The 27,745-nt window shown below is 39.4% G+C and overlaps 1 protein-coding gene across 8 annotated transcripts in view; it reads right to left on the bottom strand.

Moving 5' to 3' along the window:
* Nucleotides 1-26,338, bottom strand: part of COBLL1 (cordon-bleu WH2 repeat protein like 1) — a 160,722-nt gene extending 134,384 nt beyond the window's left edge. For 6 of the 8 annotated variants that reach the window (XM_067741701.1, XM_067741706.1, XM_067741704.1 and 3 more), the window contains exons 1-2: nucleotides 26,191-26,329; nucleotides 25,407-25,521 (exon numbers count right to left, since the gene is read on the bottom strand). In XM_067741701.1, the coding sequence (XP_067597802.1) occupies nucleotides 25,407-25,521; nucleotides 26,191-26,200 (125 nt within the window). In that variant the 5' untranslated portion in view covers nucleotides 26,201-26,329. Of the gene's footprint in view, nucleotides 1-25,145; nucleotides 25,295-25,406; nucleotides 25,522-26,190 lie in introns of those variants that run through there. The other 2 variants (XM_067741709.1, XM_067741705.1) reach the window with 2 other exon arrangements.
* Nucleotides 26,339-27,745: the final 1,407 nt, after the last annotated feature.

The following is a 27,745-nucleotide window of genomic DNA, read 5'->3' as shown; positions in this document are numbered from 1 at the left end:
ATATGACAGAAGTTTTTATTTCATTTAATGTAACAGTTGAACTGTACTAATTTAATCCTACACATATTGTTAAGGTGGAATTCAGGGATGTCAATAATAGTAGGCTATTGTGTCTGCCCACTTAAAGGGCACCAACCCTGCATAAGATTGAAAGTGTTTATCCTCCCCGCCCCACACCAGGAATTTTTATGCCCTTGCTGGCATCACCCATTATCTAGAACCCATCAAAACCAGCAACACCCCCTGCTTTCCAGACCTTTGCCTCCATTCCCCAAGACACCACCACAACTATCTAACACATATTGTGCACTAGAAAGCAATCTGATAACAATAATAGCTACTCAGCATCTATACCCTCTGCTTATGGATACATGTAATTCTCAAAGCAGCCCATATTACAGATGAGGATATGTAGACTTAAATATGTAAGTAATTTACTCAAAATTTCCCTGGAGTAAAGGGGTAAAGTAGGAATTTATATTACAGTTGACCCTTGAACAACATGGGGGCGGGGGCACTGACCCTCCACAAAGTTGAAAATGTGAGTATAACTTTACAGCCGGCTCTCTGTAGCCTGGGTTCTGCATCCAAGATTCAACCAGCAAGGATCCCGTGTTACTATAGTATCTACTTAATGAAAAATAACCACGTAAGTGGACCCACGCAGTTCAAACATGTGTTATTCAAGGGTCAACTGTATGACTCCAACACTATGCTTTATCCATTACAGGGTTCTCAACCTTTCCCTTCAGCTAGAATCACTGGGAGGGCTTATTAAGTCTGGGCTCCACCCTCAGACTTTCTGATTAAGTAGGTCTGAGAATCCACATTTCTATCAGGTTTCCAGTTTACTGACACTGCTGATCGGGGACCACACTTTGAAAACCACTGCACTATACCATAATGATAAAGTTAAGTTACTTAATTGTAAACATCTCGTTAATTCAGTAGCCCTCAAGATGATTTGCTCTTGACAGAGGGCACCTAAGAAGGCATACCTTCCCAACAATAAAATCTGCTGTTAACAAAGAGGTGAGACATCAGGGGAAGAAAACAGTGCTGGGGACATGTTCCCAAATGAGAAATTCAATATAGTAACAATACCAAGTCCCTAAAAATTTGTATGGAAACTAAATGCAAGTAATCAATTCTCATTCCCAATTCTAAATTCAACATGGAAAAACAAATGCCTGAGAGCAGCCAGGAGAATTTCTAAAAAGAAAACTGACCGTTATGACTTACCGTACCAGATCATTTAAACATACTAAAGAGACACTTAACACATTTAAGTAAAACATTTTAGGTTGACAGAAAGGCAGGAAAATCAACAGAGCTGAATAGAAAGTGCATTAACAAACACAGAAATAAAAATAAATTTAATAGATAATAAAGGTGCCATTTCACATCAGTGGGAAAAGATCACTTGTTCAATAGATAATGTTGAGACAATTACTTCTTAAATTTAGACCCTATTTCATATGACAAAAGAATAAACTTCAGTTTGTTTCTGTCAAACATTTAACCTATCATACATTTAAGGGAATATTTTAAAGACATAATGCATTTCTAAGCAAGTACATGCATTTCTGAGTAAGACAAAACACATGAACTGTCTCTCAAATCATAAGAAACTAGAATGCTAAAAATGCTTCTATAAACAAAGCGGCATGATAAGTGATAAAACTGGGGAAATATTTAGAACATAAGAAATAAAAGGTCAATCCTTTTTCCATATGAAGAGCAAAATACATATTAAGAGAAAGATAAATATAGAAAAGTAAATGAGATAAAGGGTATGAAGTAGATTTTTAAGAGAAAAATGAATGAAAATTAAACATTTTAAGAGTTCCTCAATCACCACAAACGATCTAAGAAATACAAATTTACAATAATCATAATCATTTTCCCCTATTAGACTGGAAATCATTTTCCCCTACTAAATCAAACTGAAAAATGGAAAAAAAAAAAAGAGTGAAGGCTCAGTGGTATCAGGAAGGATGCCAAATTGTCAACCACAAAGTGAATATTAAGTAGAGAGGGAAACAACTGCTCAGAAACTTGATATGTGTCTACTGTTTATAATCTTGAGGCCAGGTTTCCACTGACTCTCATTTAAAGTGTGCCCTTGACTCTAAAACATGAAGCATTTCTAAAGGTTTTTGTTTAGTTATTTCAGAAGGGGTGGTGGTGGAAAGGAACAGCTAGTTTTGTCCCTTGATTTTTTTTGTTTATTAAAGTATAGTTGATTTACAATATTGTTAGTTTCAGGTGTACAACATAGTGATTCAATATCTTTATAGATTATACTCCATTTAAGTTGACTAGTTTTTTTTTTAACTTCATGAATTCTTTCTCTTTTTGGAATAGTTTAGTGCAAAGAGTAAGATGCTGTTGTCTTCATAAAATATGTAAGTACCGTCAGGAAACTCAGTGACGCTTGACAAATCTTTAAGAATGCCTGCTTCTCTGGAATCGCAAACTAGTAATGTGTGACTAGTGTTCATACCATTCAAATAACAGCCAGTTTCAATAAGAATGCTTGCTTTTTTTTTTTTTTTTTTTTTTTTGCGGTACGCGGGCCTCTCACTGCTGTGGCCCCTCCCGCCGCGGAGCACAGGCTCCGGACGCGCAGGCCCAACGGCCACGGCTCACGGGCCCAGCCGCTCCGCGGCATGCGGGGTCTCCCCGGACCGGGGCACGAACCCGCGTCCCCTGCATCGGCAGGCGGACTTTCAACCACTGCGCCACCAGGGAAGCCCAGAATGCTTGCATTTTTAAGAAAACACACCAGTTCAAAATGTGAACACGCTATAGTGTGCTATCCTCTTCCATGATCATCGCTTCTTTCTTCATGACCTTCATGACCTAGAAAATTGGGTTCTCACCAATTTTCTACAGTTTATGACCAGTGGTAACCTGGCTGTGATACCTTAATGAGAAAAAAATGCAGCTGTTCACTTTAGGACCAAAGTAATAATCTTCCTTCCTTCAGAAATGGCATTTGACAATTTTTAACTGAATGAGTATCCATGTGGAAATGAAACTGGCAGGACATGAAGATAGCACCAACAATCCCGATGAAAAAGAACACCTTCATGCAGATGTCACCTCATGCTCCACACCCAAGAGAATCTGTGCTGTCAAGAGAACTAACCTCATCAAGAATTTAGGAAGGAAACGTATAACCCATTCAACCAAATCACTTCATTTAAAGACACGTATCATCAACAAACACTTCATAAGCGGTTCCCATCTTACATATCATTTTTAATGTAAAGGGATTATTTATAGTTTACAGATGTGGAAAGTATGTGACCACCATATAAGAGGTTCCCAGCCTGTATTCTGCTCCTGCAGCTTCCTGAAAAAAGGATGAAACCTGAGCAGTGGATATGGAAGGTCCAAAATAAAAATCTAGTCTTCTTATACATGAGAGAACCGTCTTGGAGTCTCAAAGATAAGCTCTTTTCCTTAGGAAACACTGTCAACAATAAAGCCCAGTGAAAGAACATATTTGGTTAGTTGGTTATTTCCTTTCTTAGAGGAAAAAGGAATAAAGGTTTACAATATACACATTGTGTGCTCACTATCTCCACATCTTACCAGGTAGAGGCTTTTCTAATGATTGTAACGAGCCAGAAAACCTGTTTACAGAGAATCGCATTCCATGAACTAATGAATTACAAGATAGCATGATATGTATTGGGGAAACGATGATCCTTAACCAAATATCAAATACTAATTTACTTATTAGAAACCAAGAGTCAGAAGCTTAAACCAATCTTGTGAACTTTTCATGTGGCTGATGTTCAAAAACTTTAAAAATTTAGCTAGAGATTTAATTGTGAAATTTAAATCATAGTCAATGAGTTTTATTACTGTCAATATTTCATGATTCCACATATGAATACTTCCAATTAATCCCAGGCTTGAACCTATGAGATAGGTATCTTCATTTGCAGATAGAAAGAAGAAAAAAAGAAAGAAAACAGATGCAAAGAGGTGAGATAATTTGTCCAAAATTTCCTAACTGTTCAGTGGCTGAGCCAGGGTACAATAACAGGTCTCCCTGAAATGCCAAGACTATTCCCAGTGCTTCTTGACTGTCACTTCACATAGATAAGTCACAAGTTTAAGGCTACAAAGGTGGCTGCTGGAGTCCGGTCAGATGAAGAATAACCTCTATGTTGCCTGATGTCATTACTGGCAGCTCTGCCCCTGTGCCTGCTGAGCTAGGGGCCCTGGGAGCCCCAGGAAGGGAAGGAACAGGCCACAGCCAACCACCTCTTGCTGCCATAGCAACGATCCTCAGGCCTCCTGGGCTGTTGGATATTCCCTTTAGGAATTTTCCCTTTGGCACCTCACTGGACCTTGCGATCCACTGCCCCAGTGCGGGCAGCGTTCTCCAGTCTTGCCATTAACAATCCCAGGATGAGAAAGACAGTTTTGATACTCAGTTCTGACTAAGAAAAGTCAAGGCTAACAACTTCCCAGAGTTCGGTGAGAAGAACTAATCTCAGGGAGAAATTTCATGGAGGTAGGGAGAGGGCACATACACACTTACAAGTTCTATATTCAAGAAAAGGTTAATCTGAGGAACCAGACATAATGTTAACCAAGGCAAAAAAAAAGTATTTGAAATTGCACAGTAACTGGCATTTCAGAGATTTGGACTTTCCTTATTTTAAAACAGAGAGAGTATTGTTTACACTGCCTTGGAGGTTGTTCAAAGATGTGTATTTTTAATAAGATTGAATCACATTTTCATTCCAGCCAAAGTAATTCTATTCCATGAATATAACTTCCATGTACTGCACATTTTCAATACAATTAGCTGCCAATGCCCAGCCCAATACCTGACACATAGTTAGCCTTCAATAAGTATCTGTTGAATGGAAAAAAAGAAAAATCAGTGAACTGTTGATTCTTTCAGGGAGATTTCTTGTATTGTTGTTGTTAAAATGGGTTATCTATTAAGAAGCTTCAAACCCAAACCTCCCCAATTAATCCAAGTTTAAAACTACCCTTCTCAAAATCCAAGGGGTGGATTTTCGAAACTGGGGACCCAGTTTCGTCACCCCTCAGTGGAGCCTGAGACTCCCAGCCCTCTCACCCTCCTTGACCCAGCAAAGATTAATACCCCGAACTCCCCATGTGTCCTCCCCAGTACTGCTGGGAGGAGACCAAGCCTAGCCTGGGGACCACACAGGCTTCATAGAAAGCAATGCATTCTTCCAAACCAAGTGGATAATTACAGAGACACCTAACTTCCCAGCCCATTCTAATAACTGACTACTCCTATTTTCCCCCTAAGCATGTCCTTTCCTTGGCATGTCTCTCTCGGATGGCAAGTCACAGGGCCATCCCACACAGATTTCTCTGAAACTTGTAATGGCTTTCACAGTTTCTAGCTGAGCTGGTTTCCTCACTACTGAATACTTTGCAGTCTTTCAGTTCCGGAATCACATTTACTCAAATCTGAAACTCATACCCTATCAAGGTTAATGATTTCATTGGAAATGTTTAACAACAGATGAAAGATCTAAAAAAAAAGCAAACACACACACAGACCCATATATGGTTTGTTATACAACTATTTCAAAAGGCATTTTTAAAAGAGTTTTAAATAAATGAAATAACCTATAATACAATCCTGGAGAAAAGAAATATAAAAATAGCATTTGTAGTTAAAAGTCTAAATGCTTATTTAAAAGTCTAGAAGGATGCATTCTATCTAAACTATATCTGAAAGTACACTGGTTTCAAGATGCAAATACTGATACATATTTATTTATACATATTTATCAGTATTCTTCTGATAAATAAATTTGGAAAATATTGCTTTCCATATTTCCATTTTGGAAGCCCATTACACATATTAGCATATTAAAGTTTCCAAGAAGACCTTTAGGGAAGAAAACAGTTTAATTTTGTTTAAACCCAGACTTTCCCAAAATTATTTGACTATATAAGTTGTTTTTACAGAAAACATTAACTTGTGTCTTATTCAGAAAGCACCTTGGGAAATGCTAAAATATAAATCATGTTAACAGTGGTTATCTCCAGGTGGCCTAGATAATGATTATTTTTCTTTACATATATTCCTATTGCTTTCAAACATTCTGTGATAAGCACGTCATTTAATAATCAGAATAAAATAAAATAAAATACAAAAAAAAATGTTTAGTCCCACTTTACGTCACTCCTACTATTAGTTATTATTTTGGCTTTGCCACCCCTGGCAGTTCTGGGGAGGGAGGGGAGAGAGAGGAGGTAGGAAGCAGAATGCAAAGTAGCTGTGAAATCAATGCGTCCCACTCTCAGAACTGCCACTGCATAGCCATGTGACCCTGGACAGGACGCTCAGCTTCCTCTTTTGCACAACCTGGATAACAACTACATCAACTTTATAGAATGGTTGTTGACTGTTAAATGCAGTAGCACGTGTCATGCATTTAACACAGAACCTGGTGAGTAGTCAGTGTTCCATTAATGCTTATTGGTTGTATGACCAGAGTCGCTCAAGCCATCATCCACTGTTCCTAAACAACTGTGATGCTGATCCTTTTAATTAGTAGAAATTTGAATGAATTTACAAAGCCTCTGAAGCAATTAAGACTCCATATGATTTTACATGCTATCTTGTAAAACACATTATTTAGAAGTTAATTTACAAGGAACACGTTATTGCTCAAGAAACTTTCCAGGTGCAGTCTCTGCGTGGGTATAATTTATTCTGCCTGAAATTTTTCATTAAACTTACTAAGGAAAAGTGGATCTTAATTATGTTAAGAAATTTTGAATTAGTCTTTCCTCTTTGACATTAAAACTCACCTCCAAGAATATAGAAAATATTCCTATATTACGTAAAAAAGCAAATCCAGGAAAACAAGTAAATAAGGCTAATTTAACTGTATTTTCTCTACTACAGGCTTTCAGTCAAGGGTGTGCTGGGTTAATTTTCAGACTATGCCATCATGCTGCCACCAGAACCTCAAGAGGTACAATTTTACACTAGCTGGACAAATGTGCCCACCCACCTCCTCTGTACTAAAGGATACAGTCACAGCATCCCTAAGGATGAAGGAGTCAGCAATTGGAGAGTCCTCTTCTCTTATCAATAACTAAAGTTAGTTTCTAGATTGCCACTTCATTCTACAGCATTTGTGGTAAAGAATAATGGCTCAATTTCTTGTTTATAGGAGGTGAAAGATCTTATTTTAATCTATGTGTAAAAAAAAGTTCTCTTCAGTATATGACAGCCTATGATTAGAATGGTGTCTCATGTCCCAACTCCCTCTTTTAAATAACGATGTTCTTGTGTATGATATTACAATTGAAAATTTTCAGTCACTGCATATCAGTCCTAACAAAATCAAAGAAATGCAGTTAGAGTTACTCTAATCTTATATCAGAGAAAAGTGAAATATTAAAAGGTAAGGCAATTCCCACAATAGTGAAGCGAGGAAACAGAATTACAATCACCTTGGTAGCATATTCCAAATCTCAGAGGGGGCATTTTTCTCCTTCAAAAGGGAATGTGATTTTCATTAAGATTAGTACCCATTTTGTATTCAACGTTCCAAGAACAACTTCGCTGCATCTGGCATGGGGACCTTCACAGGGGACTCAGGAAGAAAACCAACCCCATCACCCACTTCCTGGGAGAGGAAAATAAGAACAGGGTCCACCTCCTCACTCCATGTTTTCCAATTAGTATAATAATGATGCCAGCATTACAAAAGGTTGTTTCCAACAAAGTAGGTAATATTTAAAATTAAAAAAAAAAAAAAAAAAGAAATGCCTGGCATGCGCTGGTGTTCCTTCCATACTTTCATTCTGTGCTATCATCTTCTTCCACCAGGGAGAAAACTGAGGGCCAGTGAAAGGAAAGCAAGTGCCTAAGCCAGTGAGTGGCAGAGCAGAGATTCGGTTTTCCATTCCAGGTCTTCTGCTTCCAACTCCCTTCTACAACAGCTGCCTGTCAAGTGCTTATTCTGACTTCTGACTGGACTAGTTTTATTTGAAACCAAAACCAAATGCTGTTAAATGCCAGAGAGCCAAAATAAATGTTAAATGTACTGGTTCGCTGCATCAGACAACAGTAAGGTAGGCTGCTGAGTTAAATGGAGAGTATCAGAGTCGCTTAAAATGCTTTATGGAGTGCTCTATCACCTGCCCATGCATTAAATGATCACTTTTTAGAGTTTTTTTTCAGATGAATTCTGGTTTAGAATTTCATCCTATTTTGGAACAGTGTAAAATGCCAACTTGTTGCCAAAAGCATTCTTAGAAAAAAAAAATGGATGAACTTGTTTTCCACTATGATATTCACAGTTTTGGACCCATTTTGAAGTGTAACTCTCAAAAACACTGGGAGAAGGAGTACTCATACTGATTTTTCTTTCCTAGGTGCCTATTTGATGATGTAATTTCTTCCATTCATGATACCTCTAAATTCTCAGCCTCTTCGTTCATGAGCTGGAAGAATACACCCTGTATTTTTTTATCTTACTCTTCAGCTATTACTGTTCACGTCAAAAGGCTAATTTCTTCTACCGATAGAAGAACTGAATCAAAATAGCAAGGCTCTTGACAATTTAGATTTCAGTGTGTTGACACAAGTAAGGAAAATTCTTATGTACTAATTAATCATATAATTAATGATTAATTGCTTTACTCCCAAAACCTGTAACTTATTCTATAAATCAAATGTCACTCAGCTATCATTATTCAAATAGGACTATTTAGGCTGCAAATAATAATACAGCACTTATGTCCTGTTATTCAATTCTACACACGAAGGCCAAAGTTTTTCTTTGCTGGAAGTTTGAGATGGAAGTGTCATTACTCAGAATTTTCACTTGAACTACTAAAAAAACACATATTTCTTTCATAAATACTACTGCAGGGATTAATGCTGAAAGAGAATCTCAAACCAAGAATAGAGTTTTATAGCAGAATACTGAGAGATTTACAAAAGCACTTTTAAGGGTGTAGCCATTTGATGGGGTCTTAGCAATAATTCATTGATTGATGGCTGTAAAAATGAATGTTAACTAGACTGTACACCTGTAACTTACATAATATTGTACATCAACTATATTTCAATTAAAAATATCATTGGAGGATTTCAAATAAAAGATGAATGTTAAGTACTCAGTTTTTGTGTAACTAAGCTTATACCACTCTAGTAGACAAATAATTTGCTGGTCTACATTCCCAACACTGACCTCTTGTTCAGGGTCTCACAAATAATTCAAATAATACCCATCCATCCAATAACTGATCATTATGTGTCTAGGTATGTTCATGCATTAAACCCAGCAGTACACCCAAGAACAATATTTAAGAATATGGTCTCACAAAGGAAACCATCTACAAGACAAAAAGACAACCTACTGAATGGGAGAAAATATTTGCCAATGATATGACCAATAAGAGGTTAATATCCCACATGTATAAACAGTTCACACAACTCAACATCAAAAAAAAAAAAACCCAAACAACACAATTTAAAAAATGGGCGGGAGACTTGAATAGACATTTTTCCAAAAAAGACATACAGATGGTCAACAGGCACATGAAAAGATGCTCAACATCATTAATCATCAGAGAAATGCAAATCAAAGCTGCAATGAGCTATCACCTCACACCTGCCAGAATGGCTATCATCAAAAAGACCATGAATAACAAACGTTTGTGAGGATGTGGAGAAAAGGGAACCCTTGTACACTGTTGGTGGGAATATAAATTGATGCAGCCACTGTGTAAAATAGTATGAAGTGTCCTTAAAACACTAAAAATAGAACTACCATATGATCCAGCAGTTCCACTCCTGGGTATGTAACAGAAGAAAATGAAAACATTAATTTGAAAAGATATATGCACCCCAATGTTCATAGAAGCGTTATTTACAATTGCTAAGATATGGAAGCAACCCAAGTGTCCATCAACAGATGAATGGATAAAGATGTGGTGTATATTTATATGTATATATACACATACACACACACACACACACACACACACACACAATGGAATATTAGCCATTAAAAAAATGAAATTTTGCTATTTGCAACAACATGGATGGACTTAGAAGCTACTATGCTTAGTGAAATAAGTCATATGGAGAAAGACAAATACTGTATGATATCACTTATGTGGAATCTAAAAAATAAAACTAGTGAATATAACAAAAAAAAAACAGACTCACAGATATAGAGAATAAACTAGTAGTTACCAGTGTGGAGAAGGAAGAGGGGGAGAGACAAGATAGGGGTAGGGGATTAAGAGGTACAAACTACTAAGCATAAAATAAATAAGGATATGTTGTACAGCACAGGGAATATAGCCAATATTTTATAATAACTATAAACGGAGTATAACCTTTAAAAATTGTGAATCACTAAGTTGTACACCTGAAACATATGATATTGTAAATCAACTATATCTCAATTTTTTAAAAAGGTTAAAAAAAGGGAAAAAAAGAGGCAAACCAAGAGGAAAAGGAAATGGATAAAGTGCTATATGTTTTATGTCACATATAAGAATAATAGCATCCGCAAGGAACTCTACTGTCCAATATTTTCAGTAAGATTGAAATAATGTCGCAGTACATGATTAGTTAATAATTTATCTTCAGTCATTTAGTGATCATCAAGTGTGTGCTAAGAACCACATGGAATTAAGAAGTGGGGGGGCGGGGGGGAGAGAGAGAGAGAGAGATGAGGTTAACTCCAAGTTACTCAACCAGAAGTGAATCTTTATGCCCATGAAAACACATGTACAAAATTGTTCATAGCAGCTTTGATCCTAAGAGCTAAAAACTGTAAAAGGCCCGAATGTCTATAAATATTATAATAAAAAATATACTTATATAATGGAATATTACACAGCAATGAAAAAGAATGAACTACTGTTAACTTTTAAAAAATGGATGAATCTCACAAGTATAATGCTGAACAAAGGAAACTAGACATAAAAGAACGATTTGATTCCATTTATATGAAGTTTAAGTATAAGAACAACTAATCTATTGTGATGGAGGTCACAATAGTGATTACCTTTGGGAAGTACTGCTGAAGAGAGAGCAAGAGGGAGGACTCTAAGCTGCTAGAAGTATTCCATATTTTGATCTGATTGGTGATTACATGTTTACATATGTATTAATACAAATTCATTGAGCTGTTTGATTTCTGTACTTTATGGTATCCAATTTTTTTAGTCCTATAAAATTTTTAAAAAATAATATGATCTCCACTTTTTAGGGTTTCACAATCTAGTTAATTTGATCAAACATATCGGGAATGAGTATTAGTACAATAGATTGTACACTGCTTAAAGGATACTAAAATGCCCACGCACATATGGTCACCTTATCTTTGATAAAGGAGACAGGAATGTACAGTGGAGAAAGGACAGCCTCTTCAATAAGTGGTGCTGGGAAAATTGGACAGGTACATGTGAAAGTATGAGATTAGATCACTCCCTAACACCATACACAAAAATAAGCTCAAAATGGATTAAAGACCTAAATGTAAGGCCAGAAACTATCAAACTCTTAGAGGAAAACCTAGGCAGAACACTCTATGACATAAATCACAGCAAGATCCTTTTTGACCCACCTCCTAGAGAAATGGAAACAAAAACAAAAATAAACAAATGGGACCTAATGAAACTTCAAAGCTTTTACACAGCAAAGGAAACCATAAACAAGACCAAAAGACAACCCTCAGAATGGGAGAAAATATTTGCAAATGAAGCAACTGACAAAGGATTAATCTCCAAACTTTATAAGCAGCTCATGCCGCTCAATAACAAAAAAACAAACAACCCAATCCAAAAATGGGCAGAAGACATAAACAGACATTTCTCCAAAGAAGATATACAGACTGCCAACAAACACATGAAAGAATGCTCAACATCATTAATCATTAGAGAAATGCAAATCAAAACTACAATGAGATATCATCTCACACCAGTCAGAATGGCCATCATCAAAAAATCTAGAAACAATAAATGTTGGAGAGGGTGTGGAGAAAAGGGATCCCTCTTGCACTGCTGGTGGGAATGTGAATTGGTACAGCCACTATGAAGAACAGTATGGAGGTTCCTTAAAACACTACAAATAGAACTACCATATGACCCAGCAATCCCACTACTGGGCATATACCCTGAGAAAACCATAATTCAAAAAGAGTCATGTACCAAAAAGTTCATTGCAGCTCTATTTACAATAGCCCGGAGATGGAAACAACCTAAGTGTCCATCATCGGCTGAATGGATAAAGAAGATGTGGCACATATATACAATGGAATATTACTCAGCCATAAAAAGAAACGAAATTGAGCTATTTGTAATGAGGTGGATAGACCTAGAGTCTGTCATACAGAGTGAAGTAAGTCAGAAAGAGAAAGACAAATACCGTATGCTAACACATATATACGGAATTTAAAAAAAAAAATGTCATGAAGAACCTAGGGGTAAGACAGGAATAAAGACACAGACCTACTAGAGAATGGACTTGAGGATATGGGGAGGGGGAAGGGTAAGCTGTGACAAAGCGAGAGAGAGGCATGGACATATATACACTACCAAACGTAAGGTAGATAGCTAGTGGGAAGCAGCTGCATAGCACAGGAAGATCAGCTTGGTGCTTTGTGACCACCTAGAGGGGTGGGAGGGAGGGAGACGCAAGAGGGAAGAGATATGGGAACATATGTATATGTCTAACTGATTCAGTTTGTTATAAAGCAGAAACTAACACACCACTGTAAAGCAATTATACTCCAATAAAAAAAAAAGAAAAAGGATACTAAAATGATCACTTAATAACAGCAAAGGGGAAGGAGAGGGAGAAATAAATCCAAGTATCCATCAATAAGGGACTGGTTATATAAATTATGTTCATCCCTACAAAGACATAATACACAGCTATGAGGGAAAAATAGAGCCCATTATGTAGTAAAATAGAATAAAAACCAAGTTATATTATTAAGGGAAAAACAAGGTACAAAGTACCACCAACTGTGTATAAAAGAGTAAGAAGCAATATGCATCCACACACCCATTTGCTCCTGACTGTAAGGAGATGCTCTGTCCAGTGGAGTAGCCACCAGCCACATGAGGCTTTTCAGCACTGGAGATGTGGCTGATGTGACTAAGAAAATAAAATTTAAATTTTACATAATTTATTTAAATTTCAAATCTGACAGTGGAAAATATTTTTGCTGGTAAAGACAACTTCATTGTTTTGTAGAATTAGAAGCATGTTAACCACTGCATCGTATAATATATCATTTAAATTGAATTTTTTTTCTTTTTTTTTTTTTTTTTTTGCGGTACGCGGGCTTCTCACTGTTGTGGCCTCTCCCATTGCGGAGCACAGGCTCCGGACGCGCAGGCTCAGCGGCCATGGCTCACAGGCCCAGCCGCTCCGCGGCATGTGGGATCTTCCCGGACCAGGGCACGAACCCGTGTCCCCTGCGTCGGCAGGCAGACTCTCAACCACTGCGCCATCAGGGAAGCCCTTAAATTGATTTTTAAATCTAGCTCCTAGAAAATTTAAAATTACATTTGTGGCTCACATTATATTTCCATTAGACAGCACTGGTACAGGGTATCCTATAAGGATTTGTAAGGACCGTAACATTGATTGCCTCTGGGGAGAAAACCTGGTGAATAGAAAGCAAGGGGTATAGGGGGGATATCTCTCACTATTTTGTCATCTTTCTCTTTTGAATTCTGTGCCATTTGAATATATTGCCTATTAGAAAAATAATGAATAAAATGATGTGACCTATAAAGAGAATAACTGTCATTGGCATAACTATCAATTCACTTGGGATGGAATCTCTCCCCTCAAAAAACATACGTGGTACTTTTGAAGAGGTTATTATACAGTTTGGGGCACAAAATGCTTTCTAATAACCTAAGATCACAGAAGTGCTTCACAAACTAATGGTACCAGAGTTACCAACTGAACATAAGAGATAAAGACTTCAAACCTCAAACTGCTAGTTTAGTGCCAGCACAGTCCAGCAATTTTGCACCACTGCCTCTTCTTCTGCAATCAGAGACTGTTCGTTCTGCTTTTCATCTTTCCATCATTGAATATATTTTGCCTGTTTTCCTGTTCCTTTCTTCACCTACATCCCCAAATAATAAAATTGTAATTATCTCTACATTTCCATTTAACTCAGCATGCATCTACTTGGCTAACCAAAGAAGGAAAAATGCCAGGAAAATTCTCCCCTTCACACCCATGAAATTTCATTTTTTTCCATAAAACAATAGTGTAAAAACATAAGCAGATCACAAAGGGCTCAAGGAAAGGGAGTAATGAGTATTATATACACAACTGAGATACACTTAATGTATTTAAATATAAAATTAAAAAATCCAAATTGCATACAAGATATTACCATTTCTCCCAAATTTTCCCATTTTATTTTAAAAATAAACACTTTGAACATTTTTTCTGCATTGACATAGCCAATTTTAGAACTTTAAATGCATATGGCAATGAAAACTGTCTCGTTAGCAGTGTTCATTTTAAGCTGGTTGGTTCTCTAGGATTCAAGGAAGAAAAAAGCCTCCATTCTCAACTCCTAAAGGCTCCCCTCCTTTTCTCACATGCTCTCCTTCCACTTCCACAAGAATGTCTGACACAGGGCTGCATTGGTGAGTATCATTCTGAGGAAATGCTCCCAGGGTCACAGAGATAATGTGTGCAACGCTCAGGCCCTGAGACAGGCCCTCACCAGTCACACAAATCACGTGCCGGAATGAACAATGATCACCAAAAACAGGGGCTTTGACTAGGTTTGAGAGCATGGCATTCTAGATAACCTTTAACTAGTAAAACAAAATGGCTAAGTGCCAGAATTTTTAAAAATTGTTTATTAAAAAAAAAAAATTGTTTCTTGACCGGAAATCTTATGATATCCCCTGTGAAGAACGGTAAGGGGTAAACATGTCGACAATGAAATTAAATAGCTACCACTGTACTACTCCCTGCCTCCTACACTGTGTGGGCCTTCAGCCATAGCCCATCACTTCTGAGTGCTCCAAGGCTGCTCCTTTAAAACCAATGGTACTTGGTGTATTTTTGTGTTCAAACCATTACAATTATCTGTGGAGTTCCAGAAACTTGGTCTCTACCTTGCCTAGGTTTTACAGTGATACAAGGAAACTGGGAATACCCCAAATCCATGATATTCAAATATCCAATACTGCCAACTTCAACTTTTGATGTGCTTAATACCTGGAAGAATACGAAAATGATAGCAAATATTCATTCAACACCTTCAGGTAACTTTTAGAACTGCCACTAAATCGAGCTTGCATAATCTGCTTAGTGTCTGAATTATGAGTTAACTTAGTAACTATGAGTCACACAAAAATAAAAGTCCCAGAGTGTTGCACACCAAATATATGTATATATATATGTATATATACATATGAAATGCTGAATTTGATTAGGAAACTCTAAAAATGCCTGTAAGTGTGTACATTCTGGGCTATACTGCTTATAAGCACTAAATTAGTTGGAAACACGTTCCTAGGCTTCACAAAGTTACCACCATAAACTTCGGGACTACATTTTCTTAGCATCATCTAAGAGTGAATTTCCTGTGTATTTCTACATACATACAGGATCACAAACAGATGAACAGATGATATGAACTACTCTTAGACATTACTCCTTTCAGACCAGACTGTATTTCAAAAATAATATATGGTAAACTAGAGTAAATTACAGGTTGGAATAGGTTCTAGATACAAAATTTGTCCTATTTAAATGTAAGGGAAAAATCAGTATTATTTCCCCTTTCAGATCACTAGTGTTAAATATTTTTTATTGAAACGAAGTCACACCTAACTTTCCTAGGTGGGGGGAAGTTCATAGGTAATAAACTAACACAGTCAAACTTATCGTCTTTTAGAGGAAGAGAAACTGAAGAAAGAAGACTGGTAGCCTAGGATCACAACCCAAAGTGTAAAAATTAGTTTCTTTCCACATGCCAACATTCTTTGCCACTTTCAGCTTTGCTCTCCTGAAGCAGAGCAAAAACAATTTTTGCTTTAAATTGAAGCATCTAATTGCTCTCTGGGAATGGGCACCTTATGTAGAAACAAAAGATAGGAAGAAACCACTCTCATAACCTGGTAGGACACTTCGCTCAGTAGTTTTGCGGCCAATGACTAACCGAATCATGAACACCTGAGAATAATGAAACTGCCTCAGACCAGGAAACACAGATGCTGTCCTGTAAGACAGGGGCCCTGTCTCTTTCCTAATTCTCCTAGAGCAGGGATACCTGACTATCAGGCATAAAAAGAAGAGAGAAAGAAAGGGTTGCTCCTCTCTCTGCCACTTCTACTTTGTGTATAACATGCATCCACTTTAGCACAAAGAAGATAAATCAATTCAATGGCTCTTATAATTATCTTGACTGTGGACTCAATTGGTCTAGAAACCACAGCACATCCATCAGACATGGGAATGGCAAGGTGGCAGCCACTTTCAGATTTAGCAACTCAATTTCCTGTCCTTCCAGCACAACTGAACTGATACATGACTGCAGCAGCTGTTAAAACTGGCTATTCCCCTTGGGGTTATCTAATACCCTTCACTTCCGTTTTTCCAGGGACAACAGCATGTGTGAATGTGCATGTAATAGCAGGTGTGCAGGTTAGAGAGACGAAAGTCCTCAAGGACTGGCGATAAATGGCCCACCTAGATTTGAGCACCTTAACTCTATTTCCTTACAAATATATATTGGTGTAAGAACAGATGCTGCAATGGTAGGCTCAAAAGTGAAATGGGGGCTTCCCTGGTGGCACAGTGGTTAAGAATCCGCCTGCCAACGCAGGGGACACGGGTTCGAGCCCTGGTGGGGGAAGATCCCACATGCCGCGGAGCAACTAAGCCCGTGCGCCGCAACTGCTGAGCCTGTGCTCTAGAGCCTGTGAGCCACAACTACTGAAGACCACGCGCCTAGAGCCCGAGCTCTACAACAAGAGAAGCCACCGCAATGAGAAGCCCGCGCACCGCAGCGAAGAGTGGCCCCCGCTCGCCGCAACTAGAGAAAGCCGCGCGCAGCAACAAACACCCAACACAGCCAAAAAAAGAAATAATAATAAAAAAATTAAAAAGTGAAATGGTGTATTTAATTTTTAAAAATACAACAACATGTTGGGCTTCCCTGGTGGCGCAGTGGTTGAGAGTCCGCCTGCCGATGCAGGGGACACGGGTTCGTGCCCCGGTCCAGGAAGATCCTACATGCCGCGGAGCGGCTGGGCCCGTGAGCCATTGCTGCTGAGCCTGCGCGTCCGGAGCCTGTGCTCCGCAGCCTGTGCTCCGCAGCGGGAGAGGCCACAACACTGAGAGGCCCGCGTACCGCAAAAAAAAAAAACAAAAAAAAAACACAACAACATGCACACAAAGTAGTTTTAATCTCTCAAATTAATTACAATGAGAAACAATGCACTTTTTCCAATATATTATCGTTTAAAAAACATATTCTGATTCCTTTGGCATTCAACCCTATTTAAAATCAAGCTACAGCCCACACAAGAAAATCAGAATCATTATTTTAAAAGCACAATCACATTTTGGACCCAAACTATTGTATCTCAGGTTCTTTTTCAACCCCACTTCAGAGGCTTGCCTCTGAACCACTTTGGTTATTTTGCAAAATCAAATCCCACCAAATATGGATGGCATTTTCACTCTTTTAATTCCATCCAAAGTAATTTTCTACAAGCCTGAGGCAATTACAAAGGAAAACCTCTGTCCTATTAACCCATACTCTCTTTTATAAAGTGATTATTTATATTATCTCTAAAGTTCTGCTTTCAATGGAGGAGGGCATTCAATATGAAGGGAACAAGAATACCTAAAGGAAATGAAAATGAGGCATTCAGAGGTCATTCTTTTTTTTTTTTTAAAGAAGATGTTGGGGGTAGGAGTTTATTAATTTATTTATTTTTGCTGTGTTGCGTCTTCATTTCTGTGCGAGGGCTTTCTCTAGTTGTGGCAAGCAGAGGCCACTCTTCATCGCGGTGCGCGGGCCTCTCACTATGGCGGCCTCTCTTGTTGCGGAGCACAGGCTCCAGACGCGCAGGCTCAGTAGTTGTGGCTCACGGGCCTAGTTGCTCTGCGGCATGTGGGATCCTCCCAGACCAGGGCTCAAACCCGTGTCCCCTGCATTAGCAGACAGATTCTCAACCACTGCGCCACCAGGGAAGCCCCAGAGGTCATTCTTCTCCCTGCTCACCTAGCACCTCCATCCTCACTACCTCACAACCACAAACCTGAAAGTTCTGATGGGGCTACATTTTTTTCCTAGAGAGTAGAGGTTAAGAAAACAACTCAGTTCTGTAGTGTACTGTGCTTCCCACCAAATTCCTGAAGGCCTGCCTCTGAACTGTAAGCCTGAGCTGAGCTATACAGCATGAAAAGGCACAGATATAATCAGGATATTGCCCAATACAGGGCACCACACATACAGGAAACCCAAATATCTTCATTTATTCCCTATGAAACTTGGAAATCATGAACTTTGTAAAGATGTATAACTATTTAAAATATGGTAAAAGTTACAAATAAGCTTTCTATGAGTTGAGCTTAAACTACTTCTCTTCCCATTGCATTCTTTGCTGTTGTAATGAGATGACCATCTCAATTAAAGCACTTTCTTTGTCAAACTACTCCACAATTCAACTACGCAGGTTTTTTTAATGTACAAAGTCAATAAATAGTTTTAACTTACTTAAATTTATAAACAGCAATGTGAACTTAAAGTATACGGGGGACAAAAACAAGCTCACTCTAGCATTTTTCTAAAGACTAGTCAGTCTTTGAGAGTCTTTTCTAAGGGATTCATTCCTCAGATATGAAGTTTGTATGCAAAACTGAAGACATTTGGCCCTTTATAAATAGTCATGGGAAACTTCTTTCTCCCATACTTTTAGTTTGTTTTTACTGTAACAGATGGGAAAAAAATTTAGCAAAGTCATAAAAAAAAGGTCTTCTAATAACTGTCACCCTAATGTTAGAGCACTAAAAGCTTAAGGATATGAAATATCTTTAAGAGCAACAACAAAAACTCTTGCTGAAAATTATAAAGACAGTTTGCTTAACTCATAAAATAGGTATAGGCTGAAAAAAACTAGATAGAAATTCCTTCTACCTTTGGTCCAGCTTCTCCTAGGCACATTTAGTTCTAAACACCTTAATCATATAATGACCAAATGACCAAAAATGACCTCAGTCATTTTTCATGAAAGTGTCTCCAGCACAAGTTTAGAACTTCTCTTTAAAATATATTCTGGGGGCTTCCCTGGTGGCACATTGGTTGAGAGTCCGCCTGCCGATGCAGGGGACACGGGTTCGTGCCCCGGTCTGGGAAGATCCCACATGCCGCGGAGCGGCTGGGCCCGTGAGCCATGGCCTCTGAGCCTGCGCATCTGGAGCCTGTGCTCCGCAACGGGAGAGGCCACAACAGTGAGAGGTCCGCGTACCGCAAAAAATAAATAAATAAATAAATAAAATATATTCTGATATCAAATCAATGTTAAAATTCTACACGGCTTGCCAACAAGCCAAGCCTAAGTCTTCACCTGGGGAATAAAAAACGACCACTAATCAGCATTCTGCAAAATCTCTTGCTATAAGAAATAGCTTGCTTTATGCAAACAAAATATCATTTTGTTCTAATTTATATTGAAGTTCAATACTTATATGCCCCACCCCCTGCAGTAAATAGATTTTGAGTTAAATAATCACTACTTCATTTACGAATTTCCTAAGTTGGCCCATGGGATCAGCAAACTTGTATATGGACAGAGGGCAAATATTTTTAGCTTACAGGCCATAATATCTCTGCCTGGACTACTCAACTATAATATGAAAGCAGCCATAAACAATATGCAAATGAGTGGGTATGGCTGTGTGCCAATAAAACCCTTTACAAAGACAGGTAGAGGATAAGGGGTTAATATCCAGAATATGAAGAAAATTCCTAAAACTCAACAACCAAAAAAAGCAAACCCAATTGAAACATAGGGAAAGGACTTGAATGGACATTTCTCAAAAGAAGATATATAAATGGCCAATAAGCACATGATCTGATGCTCAACATCACTAATCATTAGGGAAATGCAAATCAAAACTACAATGAGATACCACCTCACACATATTAGGATGGCTGCGGTCAAAAAAAATAAAATAACAAGTGTTGGCACAGATGTGGAGAAACCAGAAGCCTTGTGCACTGTTTTGGGGAATGTAAAATGGTACAGCTGCTATGGAAAACAGTATGGCAGTCCTCAAAAAAATTAAAAATAGGATGACCATATGATCCAGCAATTCTACTTCAAAAGAATTGAAAGCAGGGTCCCAAAGAGATATGTGAACATCCATGTTCCTAGCAGCATTATTCACAACAGCTAAATACAGGAAGCAACCTGTGTCCATTAACAGATAAATGGATAAGCAAAATGTGGAATGCTACTCAGCCTCAAAGAGGAAGTAAATTCTGATATATGATACAACATGGATGAACTTTGTGGATATTATAATAAATGAAATAATCCAGTCACAAAAAGACAAACACTGTTTGATTCCACTTATATGAGGTAACCAGAGTGGTCAAAAATCATACAGATCAAAAGTAGAACAGTGGATGCCAGGGGCTGGAGGGAAAGGAGAATGGGGAGTTAGTGTTCAATGAGTACAGAGTTTCAGTTACACAAGATGAAAAGAGTTCTGGAGACGGATGGTGATGACAGTTGCACAACAATGTTAATGTACTTAATACCACTGAACTATACACTTAAAAATGGTTAGCATGTTAAATTTTATGTAAATTATACCACAATTTAAAAAATTGGAGAAAAGAATAAAAGACAAACAGGTAGAGGGTCCATTTCAACCTTCTGGACATAGTTTGCTCAGCCTAAGTTTGCTGACCAATGAGCTAGGATACTGCATTTTAAGTCCTAAGCATATCCATAATATGCTTTTAAAGTTAATACCAAAGTACCACTTCTACACTAACAGCACCTTCCCTCCTTTTTCTTCCTGCATAGTTACAGATAGTTTTTTAAAATAAAGCTCTTAAGATCAGAATTTCTAGGCAATCTCCCAGTGCCTAGAAAAACGTGTTTTATATAAAATAAGGGCTCACAAGTTTTGACTAATTAATTACATAAGAGCAGTTGTCTCAGTAACATAAAGCTTGGCATTTATTATTATATAAATACAATTGGCACTTCAATAATAAGGTTAGGTGATAATGTTATTAAATTATCCTCTAACACATTCAAAGGACATTAGACTTTGAACAGAATATCTAGCACTGTCTTAATAAACAATTTCATTTTTCTTATTTGGTCAAAAATCCTACTTTTGAAATTAAGCTATAATAAATTTAATAGCTGCCTAAGAGCAAAAATAAGTACAGCTATGTCATAGTGTCATCTGACAAAATGGCTGTCAGTTTACTATGTTAAATTAAATCAACCTAAACACATGAAAATGTTAATTATGACTTTAAAGAAATAATTAAGTTCCTTTTAAATGCTAGGCATTGGGGTTTTTTTATATGCATTTGATTTTGTAGTTTTTTTTTAATACACTATAAATATAATTTTAAGAAGAATCAAGACAATGCATCTATAAAGCCTCTTTAAATAATCCATTCAGTATAATCCATGGTAGCAAACATCCTGGGTAACAGGCCTAGTGATGAAGAGCACAGGTTTGGGTATCAGACCTTGTTTCTATTATTCTTGCATCCCTTAGTGTTGTATGGCCTTGAGTGTGTTAATTAAGCTCTCTGAGCCTCAGTTCCAAAATCATAAAATGGAGTTAACATACTTCCTCAAAAAGGAGTAAAAAAAAAAAAATTTTTTTTAAACAGTACCGTAGAGCACCTAAATGGAATCTTTCAAAAGGCAAAATAAAGCTGAAAGTTAGTCTTGAGTTTCCTAAAAATGTTAAATAGCAGCCTGCATTCCATTTATGGCTTCATCTCCTTCTCAGCTGGTGATACAGACTTAATCAATGGTTCTCAGATCTGGCTGCATATGAGAATCACCTAGCAGCATTTTAAAATTCTCCATGCCCTTGTCCCCTACCAGGCCAATTAAAATTAGAATAGGTAGGAGTGTGAGAGCATGGGTATTTGTTTTAAAAGATACTCAGGTGATTATGTTAAAACCTCAGCTAAGGCATTCAACTTCTAAGTAGCCAGTAAATGTTAGCTAACAAGAACTCAGTTTATACAATCAGTACAACTTTAGAACCAATAATGTATCCAAATAAAAGCTTAAGAAAGCAGCTGCTAAATCATTTCTTAATTTTTACTATGCCTTCAATTAACTCCATAGTTACAATTCTGCAAAATTATAAAGAAATAGGCTTTTATACCTGAACCATGCCTGATAATTTGTTTCAGAATCAAAACACTAAGGTGCCTCAAAGCAAGGTCAACTACACTTTTGACATTTAAATTTCAAAGAGTTAAAAATATACATCTCGGGACTTCCCTGATGGCTCAGTGGTTAAGAATCCACCTGCCAATGCAGGGGACACGTTTGATCCCTGGTCGGGAAGACCCCACATGCCCCGGAGCAACTAAGCCCATGTGCCACAACTACTGAAGCCCGCACGCCCTAGATCCCATGCTCTGCAACGAGAAGCCACCGCAATGAGAAGCCCGTGCACCTCAATGAACAGGAGCCCCATTTCGCCGCAACTAGAGAAAGCCTGCGCGAAGCAACGAAGACCCAACGCGGCCAAAAAAAAAAAATTCTACCATTAAAAAAATATATGTGTGCGTGTGTTTTGGCAAGTAAAAACACCAGCACTAGTAGTTCTAAAGATAATGTACTCAGCTGAAATTTATCATATTGTGGTCTGGAAAAGATTAAGAGCAATTAGTGCAAGGAACTCGGCAACTAACATCCTGGGTTTTCCTTCAGGTTTTGCCACTAATTTGCTCTGGGCCTTCTGTAAAAATCACTGTGTCTGTGCTTCAGATTCTCATTTGTAAAATAAGGAGTTGCACTAAATTGCTTTAAAATGACATGTTACAAGGATGTAAAACTTGGAAAATTACATACAGACGGGTTCTTTAGAGCAGTAATATCCAAGGATAAGGTCTAAAGTAGGCCTCATAGGCTATTAATGAGTCATGATTTAATTAGTTTTATAGTAAAGAATTTACTTTCCAAACCTAACATTTTATTATAACATATTGATTGGGACTGCTCCCTGCCACCTCCCAAAACCTTATATCTAGGATAATTCTTGTTTCCCACAATTAAAACCTTTTTAATGTTCTGGGGTTTTGAGAAAAAGAACAACAGTAATGTTGAATAATGAATATTCAAAAAATATAATAGGCACTTGGGATATGCCAAAGGGACAAGACAGACAAGTGAAAGAAGACAAAGTAGAGAAGTAATTTTTTATGTTTATACCTTTCAGATATTGTTAACGTCTCTGAATAATGCAAAGTAAAATGATACGGGGGGGGTTATTTCAGATAAGATGTTGAAGCATTTTTCCACGTCTCTCCTTAAATTTGGAGAGGGAAGAGCAAATTTCTAAAAAGTATTTTCCTCATATTTGAGAAATTAGATAAAGCAGTTTTGTACATTCTTTTGAAGCAAAGAATTTCAGTTTAACCTTTAAATCCTCAAAAGTAAAATCCAAAGCGTCTTACTATAGTTGTGCTTATCACTAGAAAGCTCTTTCCGTTTCCTTCATGTCAGAGCCATCTGTTCTCACCTATTTTACTCACAAGTATTATATGATTTCTAAACACTCAAGTGTATTCGTGTATTTTGTGTATGTGCATATGCTGGGTTCTTTTTCTTTTCTTTTCAAATAGTACCTAATCTAATCCATTTTTAAATCCACCAGTCTAATACTATCTTATTTGGGGGTACCTGAGTACATTTCAGTATTCCTGCAGCTCCATTTAGAGGTCCATGCTTTTATAATTAATATCTTCCTGCCAATGTATTTCTTTCCTCATACATCCTAATGTGATAATATATGAAAGAATATATGATAATATCTAAGTAATGAAAAAACTGGGGAAAGAATAGAAACGGAAGTCAACAGAAATATGGCTATTTGCAGAGGGGAGAAGATAACTAACTGGAACAAAATGAAAGAATTAATTCATACACTACGTGTTTCCTCTACGTAAGCATTATACTAAATATCTTTTATATTAGTCATGTTGCTTTGAGACTTTTCCATGTTTCCTCTAGACATCTGCCAATGTTCGCATGGTCTCTGATGAATAAACATGCTGTGACTTGCTTCTAAGGAAACGTGTGTCATGTTCCAGGGAAAAATGACTTCTCTACTCTCAAATCAGGAAGACTGTACAAATCTCATTCATTAGCTACAAAGTCGGTTTTTCCTTAACGTTTCTTTTCTGAAATGTTCATATTCTCTTGAGTGCATTTCTGTGCTTGGATTAACTATCAGAAAAGAAACTGAGTTGGGGGAACACTTGTAGGAAAAAGTTACACTTCACTAAAGGGTTTTCCCACTTCAGGAGCTCAACTAGCGCCCATGTTAAGCCTTCACTGTTTACCAAGACGAAGGTTATTTTCAGGTTCTTCCCATCTCTTGCAGAACTACCTGTTCTCATTACTATTTACCCAAACGCTTAGCAAGGTGATTATTAGCATATCTGGCAGGAAGACGTGCTCCATTTAATATTAACTCACCATGTGACAGCCCCTTCCACTCCAATCTCACCTAAACATGTGAGGATACGAAGAAAGTAATCGTGTGTTGGCGGTCTGACTCTGCACTAGGCTTTGGCACTAGCAATTGGCCACAGACAATCAGAGGCGCGCACCCGGCCGTGTCCCGGAACTGTCATGCGGGCTGACAGCTGGCACACGTTCCTGTCGCCCTCCACCCTCTCGCAGAAAGCCCCTTCCTTACATTCACCTTGACACTCCACCTGCTGGGCCTCATCCACCGGCCAAGAAAACTGTTTTCCCCTTCCCAGGAGCTCACTAACAGGTATCGTCCCGCCGCTCGCCCAGAGCCCCAACAAGGGGCCCTTTGTTACCATTTTTGCTCCCGGACTCCTTACCCAATTCCTGGCATTCAGCTGCCCTTGAGCAACTCAGAGCAGCCCCGGTAGGAAAGCAACCAAAAACTACCCGAGCCCCCATCCCGGGCGGCCTCCTAGGAGGCCGGGAGGAAGCAGCCTCGTCGTCCGCGTGTTCTGCAGCGGGTGAATCTGGCCGCCGGCGGGGTGGCGACCTGCCAGCCAGGTGACCGGGTGGAGGCCCGGCTGCCCTCGCCCTCGCCCTCCCCAGTGAGCGTCGGTGGAGTGGCGCTCGAGGCTTACCCTGCGGGGGTCGCCGGCGGGAGCGCCGCCGGGACGTCCTGCGCGCGCTGGGCTCGGCCGTCCATCGCCCTGCGGGGCGCTGCGCGGGCTCCGGCTCCTAGGCGGCGCGTCACTGCTGGAGTGGGAGAGGCCGGCGGGTCAGGGCGGGACGCACGCTTTCCCGAGGCCTGAACGGGGCTGGCCGCGCGTCAAGAGCCCGCCCGAGCCGCCCCTAGCCCTGGACCAACCCGCCCGCCTCCCGGGTGCGCTTCCACCTGCGGGCCCGGCTCCCAGCCCGCGGGCAGCGCCGCCGGAGGGTCTACCGGCTGCCGGCAGCCGCGGCGGCTGGAGGCGGCGCTGCAGCCCCCGCCCCGTGGGGTTACTGGGTAGCCATTTGGCGCCTCTTGGGGAGGGAGCGGAGCTACCCAGGCTGGAAGGAGGAGGAGCGGGGCGAGGGGCGAGGCGCACAGGCACAGCCGCCAAGGCGGCAGCGCGATCCCGAGCTTCTCAAACAAAACGCCCTGGGAAAACTTTTCGCAAAGAAAAGTTGGGAGGGCTCCTTTCTCTTTTCCCACCCAGGGCTCCTACTTTCTTTTCAAAAGGAAACAGTGGCTGCCTGTTCTCTCCCGCGGCTTCCTCTCCCACTCTTCCCTCCCCCGGCCCGCGCGCTCGCATTCGGCTCTCAAGCCGGGACTGGGAGGAAGGGGAAAGCGGCAGCCTCTCCGCGAGCTCAGCCCAGCGCCTACCCTACCCCGCGGGCGGGTGCCGGGCGCGATGGAGCCTCTCCCCGGGCCGGCTGACTCACCCTGCCCCATTTCCCTCCCCGGAGCCCGGGAGCTCGCAGCTGTCTCCGCCGGACCTCCACCCAGAAGTGGCGACGGGGCTCGGCGGCATCGGAGCGAGACAGGCAGCGAGCCGGAGAGAGAAACGGGGCGGGGGTGGGCGAGTGGTAATTTCCTTCCCCCGGGGCTTCGGGGCTTTGGGGTCTAGCTGGGGAAGCCGAACGGAAAGGAGGCTCCCGCGCAGCGTGTTCCCATTCCCACCGCTAGGGCGTCGCTTCGGGAAGCCCGGCGCTCCCCAGCCGTACAGGTGGGGAGGAAGGGAGGGTACCTGCCCTGCGAGGAGCGGAGAGGAGGACCCGGGCTCCGCGGAAGTGCCGGGAGAAACTGGCGGAACAGGGCCTGCAGCTTGCCCTCCCTGCAGTCTGACTTTCCCCGTCTAGGGTGCTTCCCCTCCCCCAACCTGACCTCTAAGGTTGCTATTCTGCTAAAAGCACACCTGTGACACTGTGATCTTTCTAATTGGTGGCAGGTTTAAGGTTGCCCTGTCTTCAGACGTATATGTCTTTCTTTCTTTCTTTGTTTTAAGCCTGTAACAGCTGTGACCGGACAATATTATGTCTGATGACAATCTGTAAACTAGGAATCGAATGATAGGTTTTATACACCTCTTGAAAGTTTTACGGGAAGAAAGGAATCCCTTAGACAACCGTGTACTTGTTTATACATTTTAGTTCCCACGTGCATGCTCTTTACGTGATTCTTTACACCTGACAAACAGGTATATTTGCATACCTTTATGTTATTATACGTGCCAATTGTTGTAAGGTGCAAGCCATTTTTGACGGGTCTAAAAGCTTGCGTTCAGAAAAAATAACGTGAAATTAATTAAGAAATTAACTTTACGGTTTAAAAATTAAAATATTTCAATAAACTGTAGTAGAGAGGTTAAGTGAAAGAGCGTCCTAAAAGAGGCTCTACTGTGGTATTAGCATCATGTAACACATCTGTGTTAGCCCCTTCAACCAGTTGATAGAATAATATTTGGTAGGTGGTAAAAATTAAATTGTTACTTAGGACCAATGCTTGACTAAATGCTCTTTAAGGTATATATCCATTGTAACAACCAAAAAGATTGCTGAAACGAAGTAACATACTAAATACTTAGTAATATGCCGTTTGTCTCTTATGGACAGACATCAGTATTTATTCCTTCCTGTGCATAATATATGCCTTTCAGTGTATCTCTACATATGAAAAGAAAAAACAAGTAGCTTATTTGGATTACAATATCAGAACCATATATGAAAAAGTTGCTTTTTAATATTTTACTTAATATTAATCAAATCAGTTCATTTAAATCCATCTGGATTTTAGTCTAAACACAGTTTAAACAATTTCATGAATCAGTTATGCCTCTGAATGACTAGCTTTTACAGTTGCTCACACAGACAATAATGTAAACATTGAGTAATAGTGAAACTACTTAAAGTCTGTAGCTTTCAATCACCAGATGAAGATTAAACTTTAGTTTCAGCCTTAATTTATGGCATGCTAGTAATTTTATTAACTCCATTAGTC

This window comes from Pseudorca crassidens, chromosome 6, assembly GCF_039906515.1.
Source record: "Pseudorca crassidens isolate mPseCra1 chromosome 6, mPseCra1.hap1, whole genome shotgun sequence".
In the NCBI taxonomy this organism is placed as follows: Eukaryota; Metazoa; Chordata; class Mammalia; order Artiodactyla; family Delphinidae; genus Pseudorca; species Pseudorca crassidens.
The sequence above is the reverse complement of the archived record's forward strand: the minus strand, read 5'-3'. Positions and strand labels throughout refer to the sequence as shown.